The sequence below is a fragment of the Petromyzon marinus genome, chromosome 1 (assembly GCF_048934315.1).
Source record: "Petromyzon marinus isolate PM22_M1 ecotype Great Lakes invasive population chromosome 1, UKy_Petmar_22M1.pri1.0, whole genome shotgun sequence".
NCBI classification, from domain to species: Eukaryota; Metazoa; Chordata; class Hyperoartia; order Petromyzontiformes; family Petromyzontidae; genus Petromyzon; species Petromyzon marinus.
The window spans coordinates 772,436-793,938 of NC_133667.1; the positions used below are offsets into that span (position 1 = coordinate 772,436).

At 46.6% G+C, this 21,503-nt stretch overlaps 1 protein-coding gene across 4 annotated transcripts in view; it reads left to right on the top strand.

The window, feature by feature from the left end:
- Positions 1–8,745: 8,745 nt before the first annotated feature.
- Positions 8,746–21,503, top strand: part of FANCC (FA complementation group C) — a 36,106-nt gene continuing 23,348 nt past the window's right edge. For 2 of the 4 annotated variants that reach the window (XM_076074674.1, XM_032953525.2), the window contains exons 1-8: positions 8,746–8,884; positions 12,602–12,820; positions 13,623–13,707; positions 14,919–15,013; positions 16,260–16,376; positions 16,892–16,956; positions 18,005–18,172; positions 20,017–20,176. In XM_076074674.1, coding sequence (XP_075930789.1) covers positions 12,638–12,820; positions 13,623–13,707; positions 14,919–15,013; positions 16,260–16,376; positions 16,892–16,956; positions 18,005–18,172; positions 20,017–20,176 — 873 coding nt within the window. In that variant the 5' untranslated portion in view covers positions 8,746–8,884; positions 12,602–12,637. The other 2 variants (XM_076074690.1, XM_076074708.1) reach the window with 2 other exon arrangements.

The following is a 21,503-nucleotide window of genomic DNA, read 5'->3' on the forward strand; positions in this document are numbered from 1 at the left end:
CATGCTACACGGTGATTATTAAGCAGGTGACGCGGGGAGGCCCTCGAGGGTCAGAGTGGTGATGGCGGTGCTTGCGACGCACAACAAGAAGGGCCCTCGGCTCGAAGCCTGTCTCGCGGCGTATTTCCTCGGTGGGGTTTAAATGTTCTCCCTCTCCGCTAATGCCTTTCGAGACGTTTTTTTGGTCTTAAGTTCGTCGTCCTTCCCGCCGCACCCCCGATTAGCGCGGTTGGCTACGTGCGGTGCGAAAGGAGTTCAGCATACGTGCGTATACGTGCTGCAGGTATCTGAATGAGAGGGTCTGTGTGGCATTTGGATGTCCTGCCCCCTTCTTCTGCATGGGTTTTCCCCCAACATCGCAAGATAACGACACGCAATGTGCCCGGTATTCGGCCTACTCAACGTCGCAACGTTGCAAATGTCCCCAATTGCACATCGCAACATCGCCCCCTGCTGTGAACACGTGGCAGGACCCTCCTGGACAAGAGTTGAGATTCGGTGAGGCTTTCCTGCAAGGGAGGGTGAGCGCGTGTGAGTGAGTCTCTGAGTGAGCGTCTTGAGTGAGTGAGAGAGACTCGTAATTGGGCTCGTTTCGGGCAATGATCCTTCTTCACAGCGCGTACAATGACTTCACACAAATACGAGCAACCAGTGTTGACTGGGAATCGGAACCCCAAGGCCCTTCTTGCCGTGAGGCAAAGATGTTAACCACTGCCACCGCCCTTCCGGACTGCAGGAATTTCGTCCGTTCATCAGTGAGGCTGCATCACTGACAGACAACTACTTAGCGCAAAACAGGAATGGAATCGTGACTCCTTTCAACTGCCTCCGCAGCCTTCTCCGTCTCCAATGGAGCACCCCCCCCCCCTCCCGTAGCCTCATGAAAACAAATACGTGAGCAATGACAAATCGGTTTACGTCAGCGCAGCTGTGAGCAACCAGGCATGGCCCTGTCAGCTTCACGTTCAAGACCACGGGTGGCTTGCAGTCAATTCCTCCTGCCTGTTAAATTACTGCATTGACTGATTGCCGGCGATGCGATCGTTATTCCAAGTGCGCTTCGAGTCAAAGTGAGGTCAGCGATTTCCGGTCCGAACGAGCTTTCGGGCACTCACTGCGGGTGCTCTGTGTCCTGTTTGCAGTCCTACAGCGCCAGAGGTGGTGGACATTGCACATTCCTATCGGAGCGAAGAGGCTCGCCGTAGATATGTATATTTAAGTGTGTCTTGAACACTCACCGCTTTATACTGGCCTTTAAATCCCCTAGTTTCTGGATGGTCACCCTGCAGGGTCTGTTTATATCTTGTTTTCCAAACACGGCGCGAATTGGGGGATGTACGGATTGAAACGCGTCTTACAAATGTTAAATATTGTCGGACAACAACTGTTGACTTACCCACAAAGTGGTAACCCCAATTTTTTTTTTATCAACTTTGCAGGGGATGATTGGCCGAGAGGATGGGCCACCCCCTCCAACCAGGATTTAAATTCACAACCATTCTCGTCCGTGACCGTGTTTTCTCCACCACGTGCCAGGTCGATGTGGAAGTCCCACACGCTGCTGATGGCGACGTGGCCCAGCGGTAGCGGTTCGAATCCAGCATCCGCCCGGATTATTACTGCCGGCGCAATCACCACTTGTAAACATGCGTCGTCTGCTTCACGCATACCTGCCAGCCCATACGGCTTACCCGTATTCTTGTACGGGGAAATTAAGTTTTTAGGTTCGTAGGGCGTACAACCGATTCAATACGGGCAAAAATAAAACAATTTTGTTGTCTATTTGTGTTTCTCACTTGTGATGGCACTTTGTAGGATTAACGTTGAGATGTATAAGGGCACAGGGGGATCAATAAGGTCTGAATTGGTCTGTAATAAGGTAGGGCACTGATAAGGGGTTGACAGGGATGTTCACTGCACAAGTTAAATATCCATTGCCGTCATTGGCAAGAGTTCGCCAAATTCGAAAACTTGCCCGCAAACTCCTAAATTCGGATGATACAACGCAATTCCTGACCCCTTGCCGGCAGGCGAACGCGCCCAGACCACTCTCGCAAAACGAGACTCGTTGGTACTGGTCACCTGAATTCTCGCCTGGGTAAACAAAATCGTCTCGAAACTTGACCCACGCACGCACACACACAGCCTGTGCAGGTGCCCAGTGTGAGATCTCCTGCAGACAGCTGATGTCAGGGGAGCCGCGGTGGGGAGATGTTAGCGACTTCGCCCTTCCTGTACCAACGAGGTCGTGGTTTCGATCCTGACAACCTACGCCCGCTATATGTTTGGAGTTTGCGCGCAATGGAGGAGCCAGGATTTTCAGGTACGGGGGGGCAACGCCTCCAGCAATGAAAAATGATAGAGGAGTTGTTAATAAGTAAGGAGTTAGTAAGTAAGGAGTTGTTAGTAAGTAAGGAGTTAGTGAGTAAGGAGTTGTTAGCGAGTAAGGAGTTGTTAGTAAGTAAGGAGTTGTTAGTAAGTAAGGAGTTAGTAAGGACTTGTTAGTAAGCAAGGAGTTGTCGGTAAGTAAGGATCTGTTAGTAAGTAGGGAGTTGTTAGTAAGGACTTGTTAGTAAGTAAGGAGTTAGTAAGTGAGGAGTTGTAAGCAGGTAAGGAGTTGTTAGTAAGTAAGGAGTTGTAAGTAAGGAGTTGTTAGTAAGTAAGGCGTTGTTAGTAAGTAAGGAGTTGCTAGTAAGTAAGGAGTTACTAGTAAGTAAGGAGTTGGTAAGGAGTTGTTAGTAAGTAAGGAGTTGTTAGTAAGGAGTTGTTAGTAAGTAAGGGGTTGTTAGTAAGGAGTTGTTAGTAAGTAAGGAGTTAGTAAGTAAGGAGTTGTTAGTAAGGAGTTGTTGGTGAGTAAGGGGTTGCCAGTAAGGAGTTGTTAGTAAAGAGTTGTTAGTAAAGAGTTGTTAGTAAGGAATTGTTAGTAAGGACTTGTTATTAAGTAAGGAGTTGTTAGTAAGGGGTTGTTGGTAATTAAGGTGTTAGTAAGGAGTTGTTAGTAAGTCAGGAGTTGTTAGTTGGTAAGGAGTTGTTACTGAGTAAGGAGCTGTTAGTAAGTAAGGAGTTGTTAGTGAGTAAGGAGTTGTCAGTTAGTAAGGACTTCTTAGCAAGGAGTTGTAAGCAAGGAGTTGTTAGTAAGGAGCTATTAGTAAGGAGTTGTTAGTAAGTAAGGAGTTGTTAGCAAGGAGTTGTTAGTAAGTAAGGAGTTGTTAGTAAGTAAGGAGTTGTTAGTAAGTAAGGAGTTGTTAGTAAGGAGTTGTTAGTGAGTAAGGGGTTGTTAGTGAGTAAGGAGTTGTCAGCAAGGAGTTGCTAGTAAGGAGTTGTTAGTAAGGAGTTGTTAGTAAGGACTTGTTAGTAAGTAAGGAGTTGTTAGTAAGGGGTTGTTAGTAAGTAAGGAGGTGTTAGTAAGAAGTTGTTAGTAAGTAAGGAGTTGTTAGTAAGTAAGGAGTTGTTAGTAAGGGGTTGTTAGTAAGTAAGGAAGTGTTAGTAAGGAGTTGTTAGTAAGTAAGGAGTTGTTAGTGAGTAAGGAGTTATTAGTAAGGAGTTGTTAGTAAGTAAGGAGTTGTTAGTAGTAGTTGTTAGTAAGGAGTTGTTAGTAAGCAAGGCGTTGTAAGTGAGGAGTTGTTAGTAAGGAGTTGCTAGTAAGTAAGGCGTTGTTAATAAGGAGTTGTTAGTAGTCGTTAGTAAGGAGTTGTTAGTAAGTAAGGAGTTGTTAGTAAGGAGTTAGTAAGTAGGGAGTTGTTAGTAAGGAGTTGTTAGTAAGGAGTTGTTCGTAAGTAAGGAGTTGTTAGTAAGTAGTTGTTAGTAAGGAGTTGTTGGTAAGGCGTTGCTAGTAAGGAGTTGTTAGTAAGGAGTTGTTAGCAAGTAAGGAGTTGTCAGTAAGGTGTTGTTAGTAAGCAAGGGGTTGCTAGTAAGTAATGAGTTAGTAAGGAGTTGTTAGTAAGGTCTTGTTAGTAAGGAGTTGTTAGTGAGGAGTTGTTAGTAAGTAAGGAGTTGTTAGTAAGGATTTGTTAGTAAGTTGTTAGTAAGGAGTTGTTAGTAAGAAGTTGCTAATGGTAAGTAAGGAGTTGTAAGTAAGGAGTTGTTAGTAAGGTCTTGTTAGTAAGACGTTAGTAATAAGTAAGGACTTGTCCCTTGCTTGTTACTCGACACGTGTGCGGCCATGACGCAGACATCGATCGAGGGTCGAATTCGAACCGCGTTGTGTGATCGGCATCGCGCTCGCTGAAGGTGTCGATGCCTTCAGGGAAGTCGTGGACTGGATACGCAGCTGCGCACAATTCTGAGTCACTTATAACCGCTTTGCCGTTACTTATTGCCAAGTATGGACTCAGACTGTTGTCCTATCATCTCGTAGAGTCCCTGGCACGTAATAATACGCTACACAGTGGCAGTGGGGGTCGGAAAATGCTGATTTATTACGAATAAACCCCAATGATCCGATCGAAATTAGGGATTTCGATATATTTGGAGTTTGCGTGTCTCTCTCCCCGCAGTCACGTGGCTATTTCACGGGATTCTTCGTATTTGGTGTTACCCTTTACATTTCGAAACATTGCGCTTAGAGTGTTTGGCTGCTGTACATTTCCACACGACGATGTAAGCCACTTCGTTGATATCCAGGTTCGCGTCTGGAAAAGAGCTATCATAGCTCAGCGAGCTTTACTTGGCTTGCGTGCGCGTATGTTTGTGTGTTAATGTATGTGGCTAAAGCACAGCAGGTTGGCACAGTAGGGGGCACAGGTGGTGCACCAGCCAGTCATCTCAGTCATCTCAGTCAGTCGACCCGTGGCACCTGCTGGGTCTGCCCCGTGACCTCCTGCCAGCGGGCGTTCGACACTCCACGTGGCCTCAGGGTGCACATGGCCTGGCACAAGCGTCGTGGTGACGTCACCGCCACTTAGTGGCGAATGGCGGTTGTTGTGTGTGTTAATGTGTGTGTGTTAATGTGTGTGTGTTTATGTGTGTGTGTTAATGTGTGTGTTTATGTGTGTGTTAATGTGTGTGTGTTAATGTGTGTACACATGGTACAGATATAATGGGAGGCTAATCGATGCCCGGGTGCGGTCAAGGGATGGCTCCCTATTGCTCAACCACGTTATGTATGCTGATGATTTGGTAATAGCTGCTCAGTCAGAGGAGGAGTTGGAGACGCTGCTGCTGAGACTGGAGCGTGCCACTAAGAGGTGGGGCCTTACCATCAGCCCCACCAAAACTAAGCACCTGCCTGGGTATTTTGTACCATCGGACACTCCACCCCCACAACTCCCAATCGGTGATGGGGCAGTTGTGGAGAGAGTGGAGAGTTTCCCATACCTGGGCAGTGTGCTTATGACTGGCTCCAGTTTAACAGCAGAGGTCTCACTCCGAATCAGTCGAGCGGCAATATCTTTTCATCGGTTGCGTAACGCTGTGTGGAAGCTACCTGGTCTGTCGCTCCGCACTAAGCTTCAGGTCTTCTCGGCCACGGTCATTCCCTCCCTTCTCTACGCTTGCGAAACGTGGACCCCCCTGGTGGAACATCTTCGCCGGTTAGAAACATTTAGGCTGGCCTGCCTACGATCCATCCTGGGTTTAACCAGACTGGATTGTGTGAGGAGCTCACAAATCCTTGAAAGATCTGGGCAGGGTCCCATCGGTGAGCTCCTCCGGCAGGCAAGGCTGCGATGGCTGGGTCATGTAGCCCGCATGCCCAGCCACCGCATGCCGAAACAGCTTTTCTTTGGCCGGATTGAGGGGGCTAAGCGGGCGCGGCACGGGCTAGAGAAGAGATGGAGTGATGTGGTACAGGAGGACGTGGAGCTGAGTGGACTTGCCGATGACTGGTACCAGCGGTGTCAAGAACGGCCTCTGTGGAGGAGGCTCGTGAAGGATGCTACTGGGCAGTTGGAGGCAGTCGCCCTCCAACAACAACGGAGGGCGGAGGAGCGACACTCACAACAACGAGCGGAACGCCGGGTGGCTAAAGCACAGCAGGTTGGCACAGTAGGGGGCACAGGTGGTGCATCAGCCAGTCATCTCAGTCAGTCGACCCGTGGCACCTGGGTCTGCCCAGTGACCTCCTGCCAGCGGGCGTTCGACACTTCACGTGGCCTCACGGTGCACATAGCCTGGCACAAGCGTCGTGGTGACGTCACCGCCACTTAGTGGCGAATGGCGGTTGTTGTTGTTGTTGTGTGTGTGTGTTAATGTGTGTGTTAATGTGTGTGTTAATGTGTGTGTGTTAATGTGTGTTTGTTATTATCGGAACGGTGGTGTAGCGGTGAGCGCTACGCTGCGCTACGAACCTGGCGACCCGGGTTCGATTCCCGCTCACGGCCAACACCGGTGACGATTATCTGAACCGGTCATGGGCATCCCCTAGGTCGACTCGGCCTTAAGCGAGTATCTGGTGCGGTGTGTAAACATCGCCACTGGGGAGCCAAAGGCGGTCGGGCGTGGTGCTGGACACCCACCCCCCTCGTGTACCGTTCCGGCCTTCATAGTTGCTCGCTAACAGCACTTGCCCCTACAGTCTGCTAAGGCTACACGGGGGATCTTCGTCTCCTTGTTATTATCATCACGTCTGTTTACCCACGGAAGGCGTCGAGTGTCAACATTTTGTTTTTTTTTTTTGCCGTCGGGAGCCGATGAGCGCCGCGTGACAGCTGCGTGAGAGTCCGTGGCTCCTCATCTCTCACCTGTGCGGCCAGGTGACACGGGCAACGGGTCCGTGCACTTTGATGATGGCAGGTCCTGGAAGTGAGATGAGCACAGTGAGTGACAACGTGAGTGACAACCCTCCCACGGCGTCACCGCTGCAGGTGGTCGTCTGGGGGCGAGCCTCCCCTCTCTCGCGTCAGGGGTCCCCATCCCACCTCCTCATTCCTCCTCGTCCCCGCTGTGGCCGAGCGAGGTGTGGTGACGGAATTTGGCCACCAGAGGGCGCGCTGGCACCAAGTGGGCCCGAGCGGTGATAGCGCCATGCCCGCCTACCTGCAAACAAACTTAGCAGGGCCATTGCCCGAAACGTCGCCTATAACCCCCACCCCCCTCAATTGCCTAGGCAGGCAGTGGTTTAGCAGAAGGCAAGGATGTCCTCCAGACAGTCTCGTCCCTTCACCTGATGAAGGCCGCTTGTGTTGTGGCCGAAACGTCGTGAGAATTTTATTGTGTTATTTTATTTTATCAATTTATTATTTTATTCTCATTCTACGTGTTGGTGACTTTACCGAAAGAAGCAAAGAAGATGAGCTCTATTATTCTTGACTTGAAGCTTTCGTGACTGCAGGAATTCATATTCCCTGCGTATTTCGGTCAAGTCACGGAGATTGAACACAAAGAAAATAACAAACACAAAAAATAACCTGCGACGTTTCGATCGCAACACGAGCGGTCGTCATCAGGAAGAGGGGAGGAAGAGGGGGCTCCCCTCGTCATCAGGAAGGGGGGAGGAAGGGGGGAGGAAGAGGGGAGGAAGGGGGGAGGAAGAGGAGAGGAAGAGGGGGCTCCCCTCGTCATCAGGAAGGGGGGAGGAAGGGGGGAGGAAGAGGGGAGGAAGGGGGGAGGAAGAGGGGAGGAAGAGGGGGCTCCCCTCGTCATCAGGAAGAGGGGATGAAGAGGGGAGGAAGAGGGGAGGGGGGCTCCCCTCGTCATCAGGAAGAGGGGAGGAAGAGGGGAGGAAGAGGGGAGGGGGGCTCCCCTCGTCATCAGGAAGAGGGGAGGAAGAGGGGGCTCCCCTCGTCATCGGGAAGGGGGGAGGAAGAGGGGAGGAAGAGGGGAGGGGGGCTCCCCTCGTCATCAGGAAGAAGGGAGGAAGAGGAGAGGGGGGGTTCCCCTCTTCCTGATGACGAGCGCTCGTGTTGCGATCGAAACGTCGTAGTTTTGTTTGTTTGTTATTTTCTTCGTGTTCAATCTCCGTGACTTTACCGAAAGGGCCCAAGAGCTCTATAATCGAATTAACGCGGCACGCACAGTGGCATGCGTACGGCCTGTTTTGCCGATCCACTGCTGGATTGGGGGGCCTTTGACTGAGCCGCGGGGGTAGTTTGACCATACTTCACCTCCCCCCACCACCTCCCCCCGATGTGAACTCGGGCTCCACGATTGGGGGAAAAAAATCAAATTGAGATTTTCCTGACATTGCGATTTGATTTGCGATTCAATGTTTTTAAATCAAGCTTCAGTTCTATATTCACTGTGTGATCTTGATTTGAAGTTTTCGTGACTGCAAGGATCCAGATAGAAAAAATAATTATAAAAATTGTATTTAACAAAAAATTCTACCAAAATAACCAAAGAGTATTCACTGTTCAATAGATTTAAAACACGTGATGGAGCATTACCACGTGATACCATCAAAATATGAACTGCTCTAGATATTCTAATGCAAGGATGAGAACTTTAAAGATACGAATAGCTTCCAACGTGTATTTATTAAAACGTTTTAATTGAAATGGAACAATCGAACATAGAATAACTGTTAAGTTAAATAATTAAAATTCTAATAATACAAATAAAACAATTACAATAAGAAAGAGGACTTTTCAAATCGCAGCCTTTGCGATTTGCCAATCGCGTTGTATTCAAATTGCGATTTCGATTTGAAATCGATTAATCGTTTAGCCCTAACGTGAACACGTTAAGCCGATTCGCGATGACGTCACACGGCCAACTGGGTGGCGCAGCGACGTCACAAACGCGGCCGCGTGAGGGAAGGAAGTCGCCGTGACGTCACGCGCGATGCTCTCGCTACTCAGTCGTCGTGGCGGAGAAACGTCACGCGACAAGTGGGAGAATGACGTCACTCGGCGGGGCGTGACGTCACGCGGCGGAGGGCTCGAGCGCGTCGTCGCGCGAGGTGTCCGCGCGAGGAGAAAAAAAAAATTGGCGGTAAAATTCGACTGTAAGTACAGTGCCGCACAGTGGCTGACGCGTTTGGGTTGCATGAAGCGTTTAAAAGAAAGTGAAAATAAAAAAAACCCTACAGACTGAACGCGCGGGTGTGGACGCTCGTCATCATGCCACAAACTTTGGTTTGTTACCCTTCCCCCGCGCCTCCCGTTTTAGCGCGGTTGGCTACGTACGGTGCGAAAGAAGTTCAACCATACACTGTTAAGTTGCCAAAGCATTAACCGCGTCTTAGGCTGAAGGGAATGGAACGCGTTGTGTGCGACTTAGAAGCCGAATCGCGTTCACATTTATGGCGCGCTTACGTTTTTAATTAAAGGCGTTTGTACGCGATGTGCGTGCGTCCGTGTTTCGTGCGGGTTATTTTTGCCATACTTCACCACTTTCGTCAGTAGAGGGGTTCGTGGGAGGGCAGAGAGGGCAGCTGTACTGCTGCCCATGCCTATAACACCTGTTATGAGCGTCGATCGCCCAAACCTACAGGCTCCTCACTGCTTAGCTTTCGAGATGCACTCACATCGTGGGTGGTTTTTCATGTAAACATTGCTAAATATTATCTTAGTAAATGAGAATATGGACCCATAGGCGTACACAGATAGTCATAAGACTTACTCATCCAGACTCATAATAATTCATAAAGGTTTTTGGGTTAGATCGCGTTTATTTATAAATGTGTCGTAACCCTCCACCACCCGACACGGCCAATCAGCAAAAAAAGTGTCACGTTGACAAAAAGACAAATAATTCACTACTTTAGCCCACCGGTGTGTTGAAGAGTGAATCCACATTTACAGTTTGAGTACGACGTTTCGCTGGTAAATACATCCAGCATCATCGGGCAATTCGCCAGAATGGTAAAGCCCTCGCTTGCTCCCGGTTTTATATAGACTCATAAGGAAGGACCCATAGACTCACAGAAACCCATTGACTTACATAGAGACCCATAGACTCAACCATTGTCAAAGTTTGAAAAAACAAGAATAGGGTTTACCCTTTCAGGTATTAAAAACATTTTCAAACACCGAATATACATATTTTGCAAGGAATCATGTCTGCTTTAATCGCACACGGTACTTGTGTTGAACATGTCAACAAACATGCTCTGATAAATAATTAATATTGGTTCTTTCGTTAAAGTCACGTGGTAGGTATAAAATTAAATAAATCACGACGTTTCGGGCGGTGACACAAGCGTCCATCATCAGGTGGGAAAGCCGTGGTCTGCTGCTTTATAACCCTTGAGCTGCACCCATTTCAAACCTTTTAAAACAGTCTGCCTCAGCAGCAGACCACGGCTTTCCCACCTGATGATGGGACGCTTGTGTTGCGCCCGAAACGTCGTGATTTATTTTATACCCACGTGACTTTACCGAAAGAACCAAAGAGTATGGATTCCTGCAGTCACGAAAGCTTCAAATCAATATATGCATTGTGTTTTTAAACTGATTGGCCTGCGCCCGGGACGGCCTTCTTCAGGGCCTAGTCTCAAGCAGTGTTACACCGGAGAACGCCAAATGCGAACAGTGCAAGGGCAATGCACTATCAGCTCGCGGTGAGCAGCTTACAACACGGGACCTTTTTTTTTGTCAGGCTCAAAGTATGAAAAAGTAACAAATTTTTACCCCTTTCTGGCAATTAAACACGTGTTAAGATGTTCAGACACTAGAAACCCTTTGCAAGGACCATCTGAATACCTGTTGTATTGCTGGAAAGGGTAAAAGCTTTTCTTATTTTTTTCATACTAGAATAGAACATGTGTTTTTGTAAAAAAAAAAAATACGGGGATCTGCCAATTACATCATGAGCTATGCTTCCATCAACACTATTGAACCGACACGCAATGAACAGAATTCTGAGTTAAGTTCCGAGTCTGTTCTATTCCTAGTTATAACCGGCGCTTAATCTCAGCCACATATCTCCTTATTCTCTCCTCCTAGCTTTCATAAATCCGTTCATAGGACATGGGGTGCAGTAATATAGGCGTACCTTATACTCTAGTCGTAGTGTAGAGGAGAGAAATACGCGGTGCGCACAGTTAAGCGGGTACAACTGAGGGGAAACAGGTGTGCGCTTTGCAACATGAGGTTTGCGCCGACAAACCGACAGTAATTAAGGGCAGAAGCGGGTGCAACTGAGGTGGAACAGGTGGGTACGCTGTGACCGGAAGTTGGCGCCTAGGTGACGGGAGATGGGGGGGTGATGATAAGGGATTAATGCGGCAACAGGCGCCAAGCTGACGGGAGCTTAAGTGGAAGCATGTGAGGACTCGGAATGAGCAGGGGGATATAAGCGGGAGTGTGTGTGAGCGAGCGAGAGGGAGTTGTTGCCGGGGAACCAAGAGTGAAGACATCTTGCCGCTGCCGCTCCAGCCGTCAACGGGACCTCACGCCGTCGCCGGGGGGGTGTTGGCTGAACCCCCCCGCCCGGGACAGACGGGTGAGCGGGTCTGAGGGAGCGTAGGTGAAGGCAGCGGTGGAGATGCAGAGTTACTGAGTGCGAAGCTGCTGTGCGCGGAGTTGCTGAGTGCGGAGTCGCTGTGTGCGGAGTCGCTGAGTGCGGAGTCGCTAAGTGCGAAGTCGCTGTGTGCGGAGTCGCTGTGTGCGGAGTCGCTGAGTGCGAAGTCGCTGTGTGCAGGATAATTGAGTTGCAGAATATATAAGAGCAGGGAGAAGTCAAGTATATGTCATCGTACAGATAGTTATAGGAGTCATCTTCTTTGGTTCTTTCGGTAAAGTCACGTAGAATGAGAATAAAATAATAAATTGATAAAATAAAATAACACAATATTCTCACGACGTTTCGGCCACAACACAAGCGGCCTTCATCAGGTGAAGGGGACGAGACTGTCTGGAGGACAGCGCTGGAGTGAGAAAGCCACGCTGAGATCACGACCTTTAAGCTGTGTGTTATTTCATTTTATCAATTTATTATTTTATTCTCATTCTACGTGACTTTACCGAAAGAACCAAAGAAGATGAATCCTTGCAGTCACGAAAGCTTTAAATTGAAAGTTATAGGAGTGCCTATAACCGGTGCAAGAACAGGTGAAATAAAGTGTAAGCAGGTGACTTGTTACAACGTGTCCGTGTGAGTATTTTTTTAAGACACTACAGTAGTATATGAAACTGATAATTGCTACTCTAAGCTAGCCTGAGAAGTGTTCAGAGAAAATATTGAGTGAGAAATGAAGCAATGGTTCTAACCCCATATCTAGCTAATTTTGATCCCGAAGTAGGGTAATTATATATTTTAGCTTTTATTTCTTGTCATTTCCCGCCCCCTCCCCTCATATTATCCCGATTGTGGTATCAGTGTCATGTCATGAGATGATGTAGACATTTGGATCAGCTTCGAGTCTTCTCAAGAAAACTAAGTGGATCGTTGACAAATAACAAACACTCAACATCTGCAATAACACTGCCCTTGAAGAATAAACAATATACATGATATAAGAGGCCTATATCTTTCATATGCAAAATAATAGAAACATTCAGTTACAGTATTTGCGTTTGTGCACCAATGCCAATGTGGTATCACAGTGCTCTGATACATTTTTAAGGTACCCATATCCAGTCGATACTTTTGTGCAAACAAGTAGCATTGCAACACAATACTGTAACACAAGGCAAGATCATTACGCGTTTACATTTGAACCCGCGTTTTTTTGTTGGCGCATTAATAATATAACATTTTTATCATTTTTTTCTCCCAGTTTTGAAAATTCACAACGGGTGCACCGCCAAATGCCATGGCCGAGCGAGGTGTTAATGACGACTTGGAATTCTGGCTGCAGAAGGCGAAAGAGTGGGAGCATTTGTGTACTCAGGAAACAGCTGGACATGTAACGGACGCAATTCTTGCCGACATATGCTTCCGTCTGCCAGCGCTGCAGGAATTCCTTGCGAAACTTGGCGACATCACCAGCCACGGGGTATGTATGTATGTATGTGGAACGATGTTAACTACCTTGCCCGGTATACAGGAGGTCGTGGGTTCTAACCCGATTCTGACGCCTGCTGTATATTTGGAGTTTTTGGCTGCTATACATTTCCACATGATGAGCCACTTCGTTGAGCTATCATTTGTGATGGTCAGGTCGCTTCTAAAACAGAGCTATATTGCTCAGTCGGCCTTACCTGGTAAAAATAAATATAGGTTTATGTTGAACGTCTTTCACAGTGTCCGTAGCCAACCGTTCTAATCGGAAGTGCAGGAGGAGGATAGCGCCACCAGTGTTTCACCATGCGTGTCACAATCTACCGCTAAATTAACCTCACGTGTTGGGCTTTTCACGCTTTTAAACTTGAGGTCAAAGATCAAGGTTAAGATGACATCGTGACCAAAGGATCATCGCCAACGCTTTTGCTACGCTCTACGCATTGCCAGACCTGGCAGCTGCTGCACAGTAGACAAGTGACCTCTAGGGACTGCCGTTGTATTATCCCACAGCCTGGTCTTGAGGGCCAAAAGCATGAATGGTTCACTAAACCTGATTGATCAAGTGGTTGCCCCAACAAACACAAATTTGCCTTGCCAGTCGTTATGTAGGACATCGCGAGGTGGCATCATAACATGTGATGTCATCTCATTAGGCTCGGAAGGTGACGTTATAATCGCTAACGAAATACTTCCGATGACTATCGCACGTTGGAGAGCCTTGCAGAGGCCATGCATATGCATTATTTTTAAACCTTGTTATGTTTTGATTTTGTTCATTTTATTATTTTTTGAAGGGTGTGACAGGCGCTATTCGACGCTTCCCACTGATTGGTCAGCTGCTTGGCCGCCTGTGCTGCAACGTCGCTGTTGTGTCCAACGGTGAGGACTGTGGCTCACACACAATCACCCACACTCTGTAATTACAGTGCTCTAAAAAAACCTATCGTTCTGTCACCTCATTTGTGTTGTTTTTGGCCGCGGTAAATTATCACACGGCGTACGTCCATATAGATTCAACCATATTAATTACGGAGGAAAAACATATTTGAGTGAAAATCTTTATGGTCTAAGCCAAACTCACAAAAGTAATTTCCTGCCCAAATGATCATTGAGGCAGTGCTCATGTCCTGATTACAGCCCTGAGCCAGGGGTGTAAATTCCACATTCTTATGACAGGGGAAGAAACTCTATTTATAGAACAATCACCGTTGAATTTCCCACAAAGGGGTACTCGTAGCACACAGCGTACATTTATTCTGATTCATCCTATAAATCATGACAACAAAAACACGTGTCGGCCAACATCGTAAGTCAAATTGTCTGAGGCATAATACCATTGACTTGAAATAAATGTGTTCCAGTTATAACTGTTCACTATTGTGTTCAATGTCACCAAAAGGTCAGCCGGGAAAGAAAAAATGTAAATCACATTTGCAAATAACCAAATGGAGTGTTCATAAAAATAAGTTACAGAGTTTTAAAAGAGATGATGGAATTTTTTGCAGAAGTATATTGTTCCGTATAAATGCACATCTGAACAATTGAATGTGCTCAACCCATTTCCAAGTTATACACAAAGGGTGTTTAGTAAAGTACTGTCATGTGAAATGGCAACGTGCATTTGAATCGATTGGCGGTAGCCCGGGTCGCCGCAAAATATTGGTGGGCCGGGCATGGTTTAAGGTTTTTTTTCTGGGAGCATCGCATATCAATTTATAACATTTTTGACATGCGTTTTTCTGGACTTTTGTTGTTATTCTGTCTCTCACTGTTCAAATACACCTACCATTAAAATTATAGACTGATCATTTCTTTGTCAGTGAGCAAACGTACAAAATCAGCAGGGGATCAAGTACTTTTTTCCCCTCACTGTATGCACATTGGGATCATGGCTAACACAGTTGTTGACTTGAAGGGAGAAAATATACGCAGCACCAGCACCACCACCAGCTACAATTCTCCCTTTGAAGGTTATGGGCAGATAAAAGAGAGGAGTGTCCATTTTACGCTCTGGCATGTTTTTGGAGTCAAAGGTGACCTCCGAGGAGGGGTTTATGCTGCAGTAAAGATGCGTACCATCTGCTTGTCAGGAGAAAGCATCAGAGGCCTGCGGCGTTGCCTTGGAAACTTTTACACAGCCCAGCCAGGCACTGCCCTTGAGCGCAAGGCCAACGAGTGGCTTCAGGTGAGAATGCGTGTCCCTTTCATGTGTCGGTAGTTTAAATTCAATACGTTTGTCAACACCGTGGCCTTAAAATGAACCGCACATATATATTACAGGCGGCATTTCCGCAGTGGTCCTTTTTCAAAGCGCCAGGCAGTGTTATGGACGAATATTGAAAGCTATTGTTACGTGTGCTTGTACACCCACTGGGCTTAAGATTGATATCATTAAAGCAAAACCGTGTACAACAAGTCTTGCTCGACCACTGAAGATATCTGTTTGGAGGAACATAGCTAGAATATGCATCAGCATATGTGTACCTATAGAAATTATAGAAGGCGGACCAGCATTACGTTTACGAAATATAGGTGAATACAAGCAAGGTGTGGTGTTTTTTGTAAAGCTTCATCGCATTATGAAAATAAACATTTTATTGTGTTTAAAGAAGAGAGTTTTCAATCGTTGCATATTGTCTGCTTTGGCCTTTGGATCAGAAACAATGGCAAAGAAGGTGAATAGGAAGCATGGAGAGATGCATGCGACTGAGAGGCAGAAAGAGGAACAGTTGCATCAGAGAAGGAATGCAAGTTAGAAAAGTAATGTTGACTTTGAAGGAAAGTAAGCGGAGGGATTCCTCTAGACGGGATGATGCCCAGTGAATGACTGGTGATGGAATGACAGTTAAAGGTGGGAAACACAACAGACGATGACCATTGCGGAAATGAATGTATGAGGTCAGCTCAAGCGCAGGAGCAAGATGGATTGAGGAATGGGGTGAGGATGCCTTCATTTAGGCGTGGATAGATCTAGTTTGATGATGATGATAAGTATTTTATATATCCTTTTAGCAGCATATAACTCAATTAACCGTTCTGAGCTGTACAAAGCATCAGTTATAGGGCACGTTCCGTATGCATTACAGAAGTTATTTTATATGTCAATGGTAGGGAGAATTCACAAGGCTTCATAGATCTGTGACAAATTACACAATGCAGCATGTTTGAATAATGCAAGCAACAGGCTGTTTTGTTCCTAAAAGAGCCTATAAGCACTTTTAGACGAATTGGCGGTTATGTAAATAAACTTTGACCGTGGCATTTATTTCAGAGATTAACATGGTGTGACATTTAAAATAGTCATGCTCAGTGGCAAAAGTCGTCATTTATTAAAGTTGTAAATGCACTTTGAATCGACGCGACGGAGGGTGAAATGAACGTGATGAAGTCTTGGAGCCAATGTTGTCAAAACCAATCTCGTCACTTTCCAGAACATGGTGTCTGCTCTGTTGGGACCACACTATTCCAGAGGAACAGAGGAAATTCAGTTCTTTGTGGACGTCCTTGGCTGCTCACCAGATGTGTACAACCACCAGCAGAACCTTCATGTGAGAACCCTTGAATCTTGCACGTAGCGTTGTTATAATTAACACTCTTGCCTCGCAGAAAGAAGCACCTGGGTTTGATTGCTTACTCGGTTCTGAGTGGGTTTATTTCCTGTTCTCCGCTTTCCTCACATAGCTAAAACACAAACAAAAAAGATGAAACCATACGCTATGTGGTCTTGGCCACAATCCCGTTCAAAAAAGAGTCTTTGGACTCATTATTGCTTTCCAGGGTAAAAAAGTTATATTTTATTGGTTAATCCACAGCAGGCTCTTGCAACCATATTCAACCCTAGACTCTACAGCCTAAATACAATTTCTCCTTGACACTCACAGTCCAGATTTTCACGTGGGTAAATTTTTCTAAATTATTGATTACAGTAATTTAATTTCTATGTAAATTACACAGCATGACTTGAACTGTAACGATTATTGGCGCAATATTGTTTGATGGGAATTGAATGCCTCTTACTACTTGTATACTAAATGAACCAATGTGTTCTGACTCTCAACAACAGATGGTGAACTCGTTAGTTAAGGAGTTGAGTGGCAGTCACTGGAGGCCAGGTCATCAAAGCACAGGGTAAGCTTGCTTGAGATGTGTCACACCACACAGTCCTTGCAGTAATTCACTAAGAAAAGCCGTCTCGGGTGTGGACCAATCAAGTTCAAGGACAGTGCATATTATTATCAGAGTTGTCTTTTTTGTTTGCATTTTGACTGCTGGTGTTGTGGTTATTGCAAACATGATGCCTTGAATAAAGGTGTCAGTTTTTGTGCCAGTTAAAAGGGTAAAACCTATTCCTATATCTTGTTACTGGCAAAGGAGGTCTCATAATGTAAATGCTCACCCCGAGCCCTCAATACTCTGATAGTGCGCTGTTTTTGAGTTGTATGCCTTTTGGCGTCTTCTGGTCCAACACCAATGGAGACTAGGCTCTAAAGAAAGCCGTCTCGGGTGTGGACCAATCAAATTCAAGGACAGTACATATTATCAGAGTTGTCTTTTTTGTTTGCATTTTGACTGCTTGTGTTGTGGTTATTGCAAACATGATGCCTTGAATAAAGGTGTCAGTTTTTGTGCCAGTTAAAAGGGTAAAACCTATTCCTGTATGTATGTATGGTGAACTTTTGCAACATATGTAGCCAACCGTGCTAATTGGAGGTGATGGAATTTTTGGTTAGGCCACAGGCTAAATTTGTGTCATTAGACCCTCCACCACCCGACAGCCAAACAGATTAAATCGTAAAGTGTGCAAGCGTTTAATGCACCGGTTATTATTGGTGAGCTCAACGGTGAGTTGAGCAATTTTCTTTTTTATGTTTTACTTGAAACTGCGCAAAGCATCATCAGGATAAAATATATGAAGTCGGAATGAAACCCGTGATAATGTCATAACTGATTTCATGAATCTCATTGCCTTCGGGTGGTGGCGGAGGGTCTTGCAACACAGATTTGGCCAGATCACTGCATGGCTTAACTCAAAAATATCTTACGAATCATTATATTGGCTGCAAAAACCTACATGTTCCGTCTACGCAGCAGTGATACGTTTAACTTCGAGCACAATTGTGACTTGCTGCCTCAAACCGCATGGCCTGCTGGCTATAGTTATGTTTGTGGGTGGCAGGGCTTGCAGGGATGCCACCTTGCACAGCCTCTCTCTTGCCTGCTGGCCAGCGCTCGACCTCCCTGCCATGTTGCCATTGGTGGAGACATTGCTTTGTTGCCACGGTGAGGGAACGGAAGAAGCCCTGGCGACCGGCTTCCTGCAAGCTGCAGGGGATGCCCTGGCCAGGTAAGCTGACATGCTTGAATAGTCTCGTGTGTGTTTGCAGAAGGAGCAACGCTCACAATAATGAGCAAAGCACCAGGTGGCTGAACGAAGCAAGTTGGCATCACTGCCATTCACCTCAGTTTGAGCCTTCCACACTTCACGTGATGGCCTCAAAGTGCACCTAGCCTGGCACAAGCACTGTGGTGACGTCACCGCCACTTATTGGCGAATTGCGGCTGTAGTGTTTGTGAATGGAATATATTTTTTAATTGCAACACTTTCACCTATGAAAAGAAAAGGTTATACACCGTGACCTGAGGTGATGAGCATTAAAGGCAATGGTGCAGCCCCGTAATTACTTGCTCACGTTGGTGGAAATGCGTCCCCTAGAAGGAGCTTTAAACAGCCCCGCCACACTGGCCAGACATTATAAGAGCTTGGGGTACCCACACTTTACCCCGCCACGCGTAACCTACTCATCGACTAACTGGTGATGCGTGGACTGAGGTGGAGGGATTTAATGAATGTGCCCCATTGTTTCGACTGCCATGTGAAAACATTGAACCGTTGACCTCTGCACAGCAAATCCGGCTTGTTGAACATTGCACGATGGCAGCATCCCACGATGGGTGTGGTGCAAAAAGATCTTGATGAGACACCCTTGGCTATGGTGCAAAGAAGACCTCTGATCTTTGTCAGCCCTTATAGGTGGACGGATGTAGAATGTGATGGTGTAAAAATGTACAACCCTTGCTGGCTTTATTGAACAACACTTGACTATTCATCGTTTTTATACTTGCAATTGAATCAGCTCCTCACAAATGACCACGCAAACGTAATCATTCACTCACTTCACCCACTTAATCGGCCTACTCCCAATAAAGCCCGAATTTATGGACAAAGGATTCAAGACTCATTAGAGAATCGATTGAAATTGAAATTTTAAAAAAACTAATTAAAACGGTTCGGATAGCTACCGACTTAGTGCTGCGTGGAAGCGAATCATCAAATAATACATTGTTTAAATGCATGCCTATAAAGGGCAAGCGTACTTCAGTAGGGATTACCGTTGGTACGCTATTTTAATACACACAATAGACAGGAAGGACAAGATCAATTGGATCGCATAATGCGCATGCATAATGTACGTTGACTCATTAATCCCCCCCCCCACTTCGCGCAAGAGTGTAGAAGTGTGATGACCACGTCATCTACGCCTCTGTATAAGGAACGAAACAGGTGGACTTCTCCAAACGTCTGGCTGTCGCCTGATGAAGCTGGTTGTAATTACTGGCGATACGTCGTACTCAAGATTGTAAATGTCGTGGCTTGGCTCTCCAACACACCGGTGTGCTGTACCGGTGACGAATTAGCGCGTTCTGTTTACGTGACAACCTTACTAGTTGGCTGTGTCGGGTGGTGGCGGGTTTAACGGCACATTCATATATTTTCACGTGATCTAACCCAAAAAAAAAACCTCTTATGGACTCTTGTGACTGTCGAGTTCTTTCAAGGACAGCCCTCAATTATCCAGCAATTGCATGGCAGTGCTGCACGACCACAATAATAACCCGCTACGTTTGTCATGAACACTGCCTTATAACAGAAATAAACATATGCAACAGGCTAACGTTTTCAGCAACGGCCCTTCCCGTGACGTGTATACATAAACGTCTCCCAACCTTGGCCAAGAATGGCGTCGTATGAAAATAGTGCCAGATACGCAACATTATAACGTTTGAAAGGGGCGGGTGGGGGGCTTAAGTAGGGGATTATCTGTCCCACTGTGCACAAAAGCGTGCTATGGCATGGATTGTGGCCACCGGTATGAATTGGGTGTGGCTGTGCGTGGCTGTGGTGCGTAGCGGTCGGCTTCAGCTGTCGCGTGCCGCCAAGGAGAGCCTGTGGTTGCGCCACCTGCCATCTCTGGAAGCCACCGTGCTGGCGTTGGTGGAGAGGGTGGCTGCTCTGCCCCCAGGTTCAGCACCGGGCCGGCTACAGAGCCTTACAGAGGAGTCCCATCTGGTAAAAGCCTCACCTGGTGACACATAGTAACAGCTGGTAACAGCTTCACTTGGTAACAGCCTCACCTGGTAACAGCTTCACCTGGTAACAGCTCAACCTGGTAATGCCTAGTCTCAGCTGGTAACAGCTCCACCTGATAACATCTCGTAACAGCTTCACCACTGCATTGCTTCACATGGGGCCATTGATGTGTTTTTTAATGTAATTATTTGTATGGTTGTGTGAAGCAAAATTAAGACTTTGTGGCTCACAGCAAGAAGGGCCTGGGTTCAATTACTGACTCTGATGCCTTTCTACGATGAATGTGTATGTTCTCTCCCCCTCTTGCATGGGGTTTCCTCCGGATTCTCTCATTCCTGCCATAGCAAAAAAACAGCCTAACTGGTAATGATCAAACATCCCAATGCTGAAAAATTACCTTGGAAATAACTCGCTTGGGATTACACACGGCAGCAGCAGCATCGCCTCCTGTGAAAACTTGGCAGGACCCTTGTGACAGAGTCTTGAGACTCGGTGAGGCTTTCCAAGGTAAACAAGCTGAATAAGAATAATACAATTCTGTATTCTTAAAGTCTCACCGAGTCTTACGACATGTTTAAAGAAGTTGCAGCTTCCAATATCTGTCCAGTCCAGAATTATTATTGGATCCCTTGAGCCACCTGCGACCGGACCGGTGGCTTGGTGGTGGAGGGAGCGGCTCCCAATCAGAACTTTCTGAGTTCAAATCCTGGTTGGGGTTTGGCTCAGCCCATCATAATCATAGACATCTATGGTTGCCCTATGGATGTACTTGCCCTGACATAGGAATGTAAACTTTCCACTTTGGCTTGGGGCTGTGAACAGGAGGTGACAATCGCCTCAATGGTCAATGTGAGCAGGGAATCACATTGACTTCACCTCTGGCATCGCATTTTTCTTTCCGAAAACAGTGCGTCGATAGTTAATGCAGGTATGGAACGTTGCTGCAATGTATCTTGTTGCTCTTGGCTATCGTTGCAATGCATTGGCGCTGATAAGCAAGCCGCTCATGTTTTGTTATAAATGTCAGTTTTGGGAGTTGTTGGTGGCTGTATTGCTGGTACTGCCATGGGTAACATTCTAGATTTGAAGCTTTCGTGACTGCAAGGATCCATACTCTTTGGTTCTATTCGGTAAAGTCACGTAGGTAAAAAATAAAACAACAAAAATCACGACGTTTCGCCCACGAAGACAGCGTGGAATGCTGTCTTCGTGACAGCACGGTCCCTTCACCTGATGAAGGCCACTTGTGTTGTGGCCGAAACGTCGTGATTTTTGTTTTATTTTTTACCTACGTGACTTTACCGAA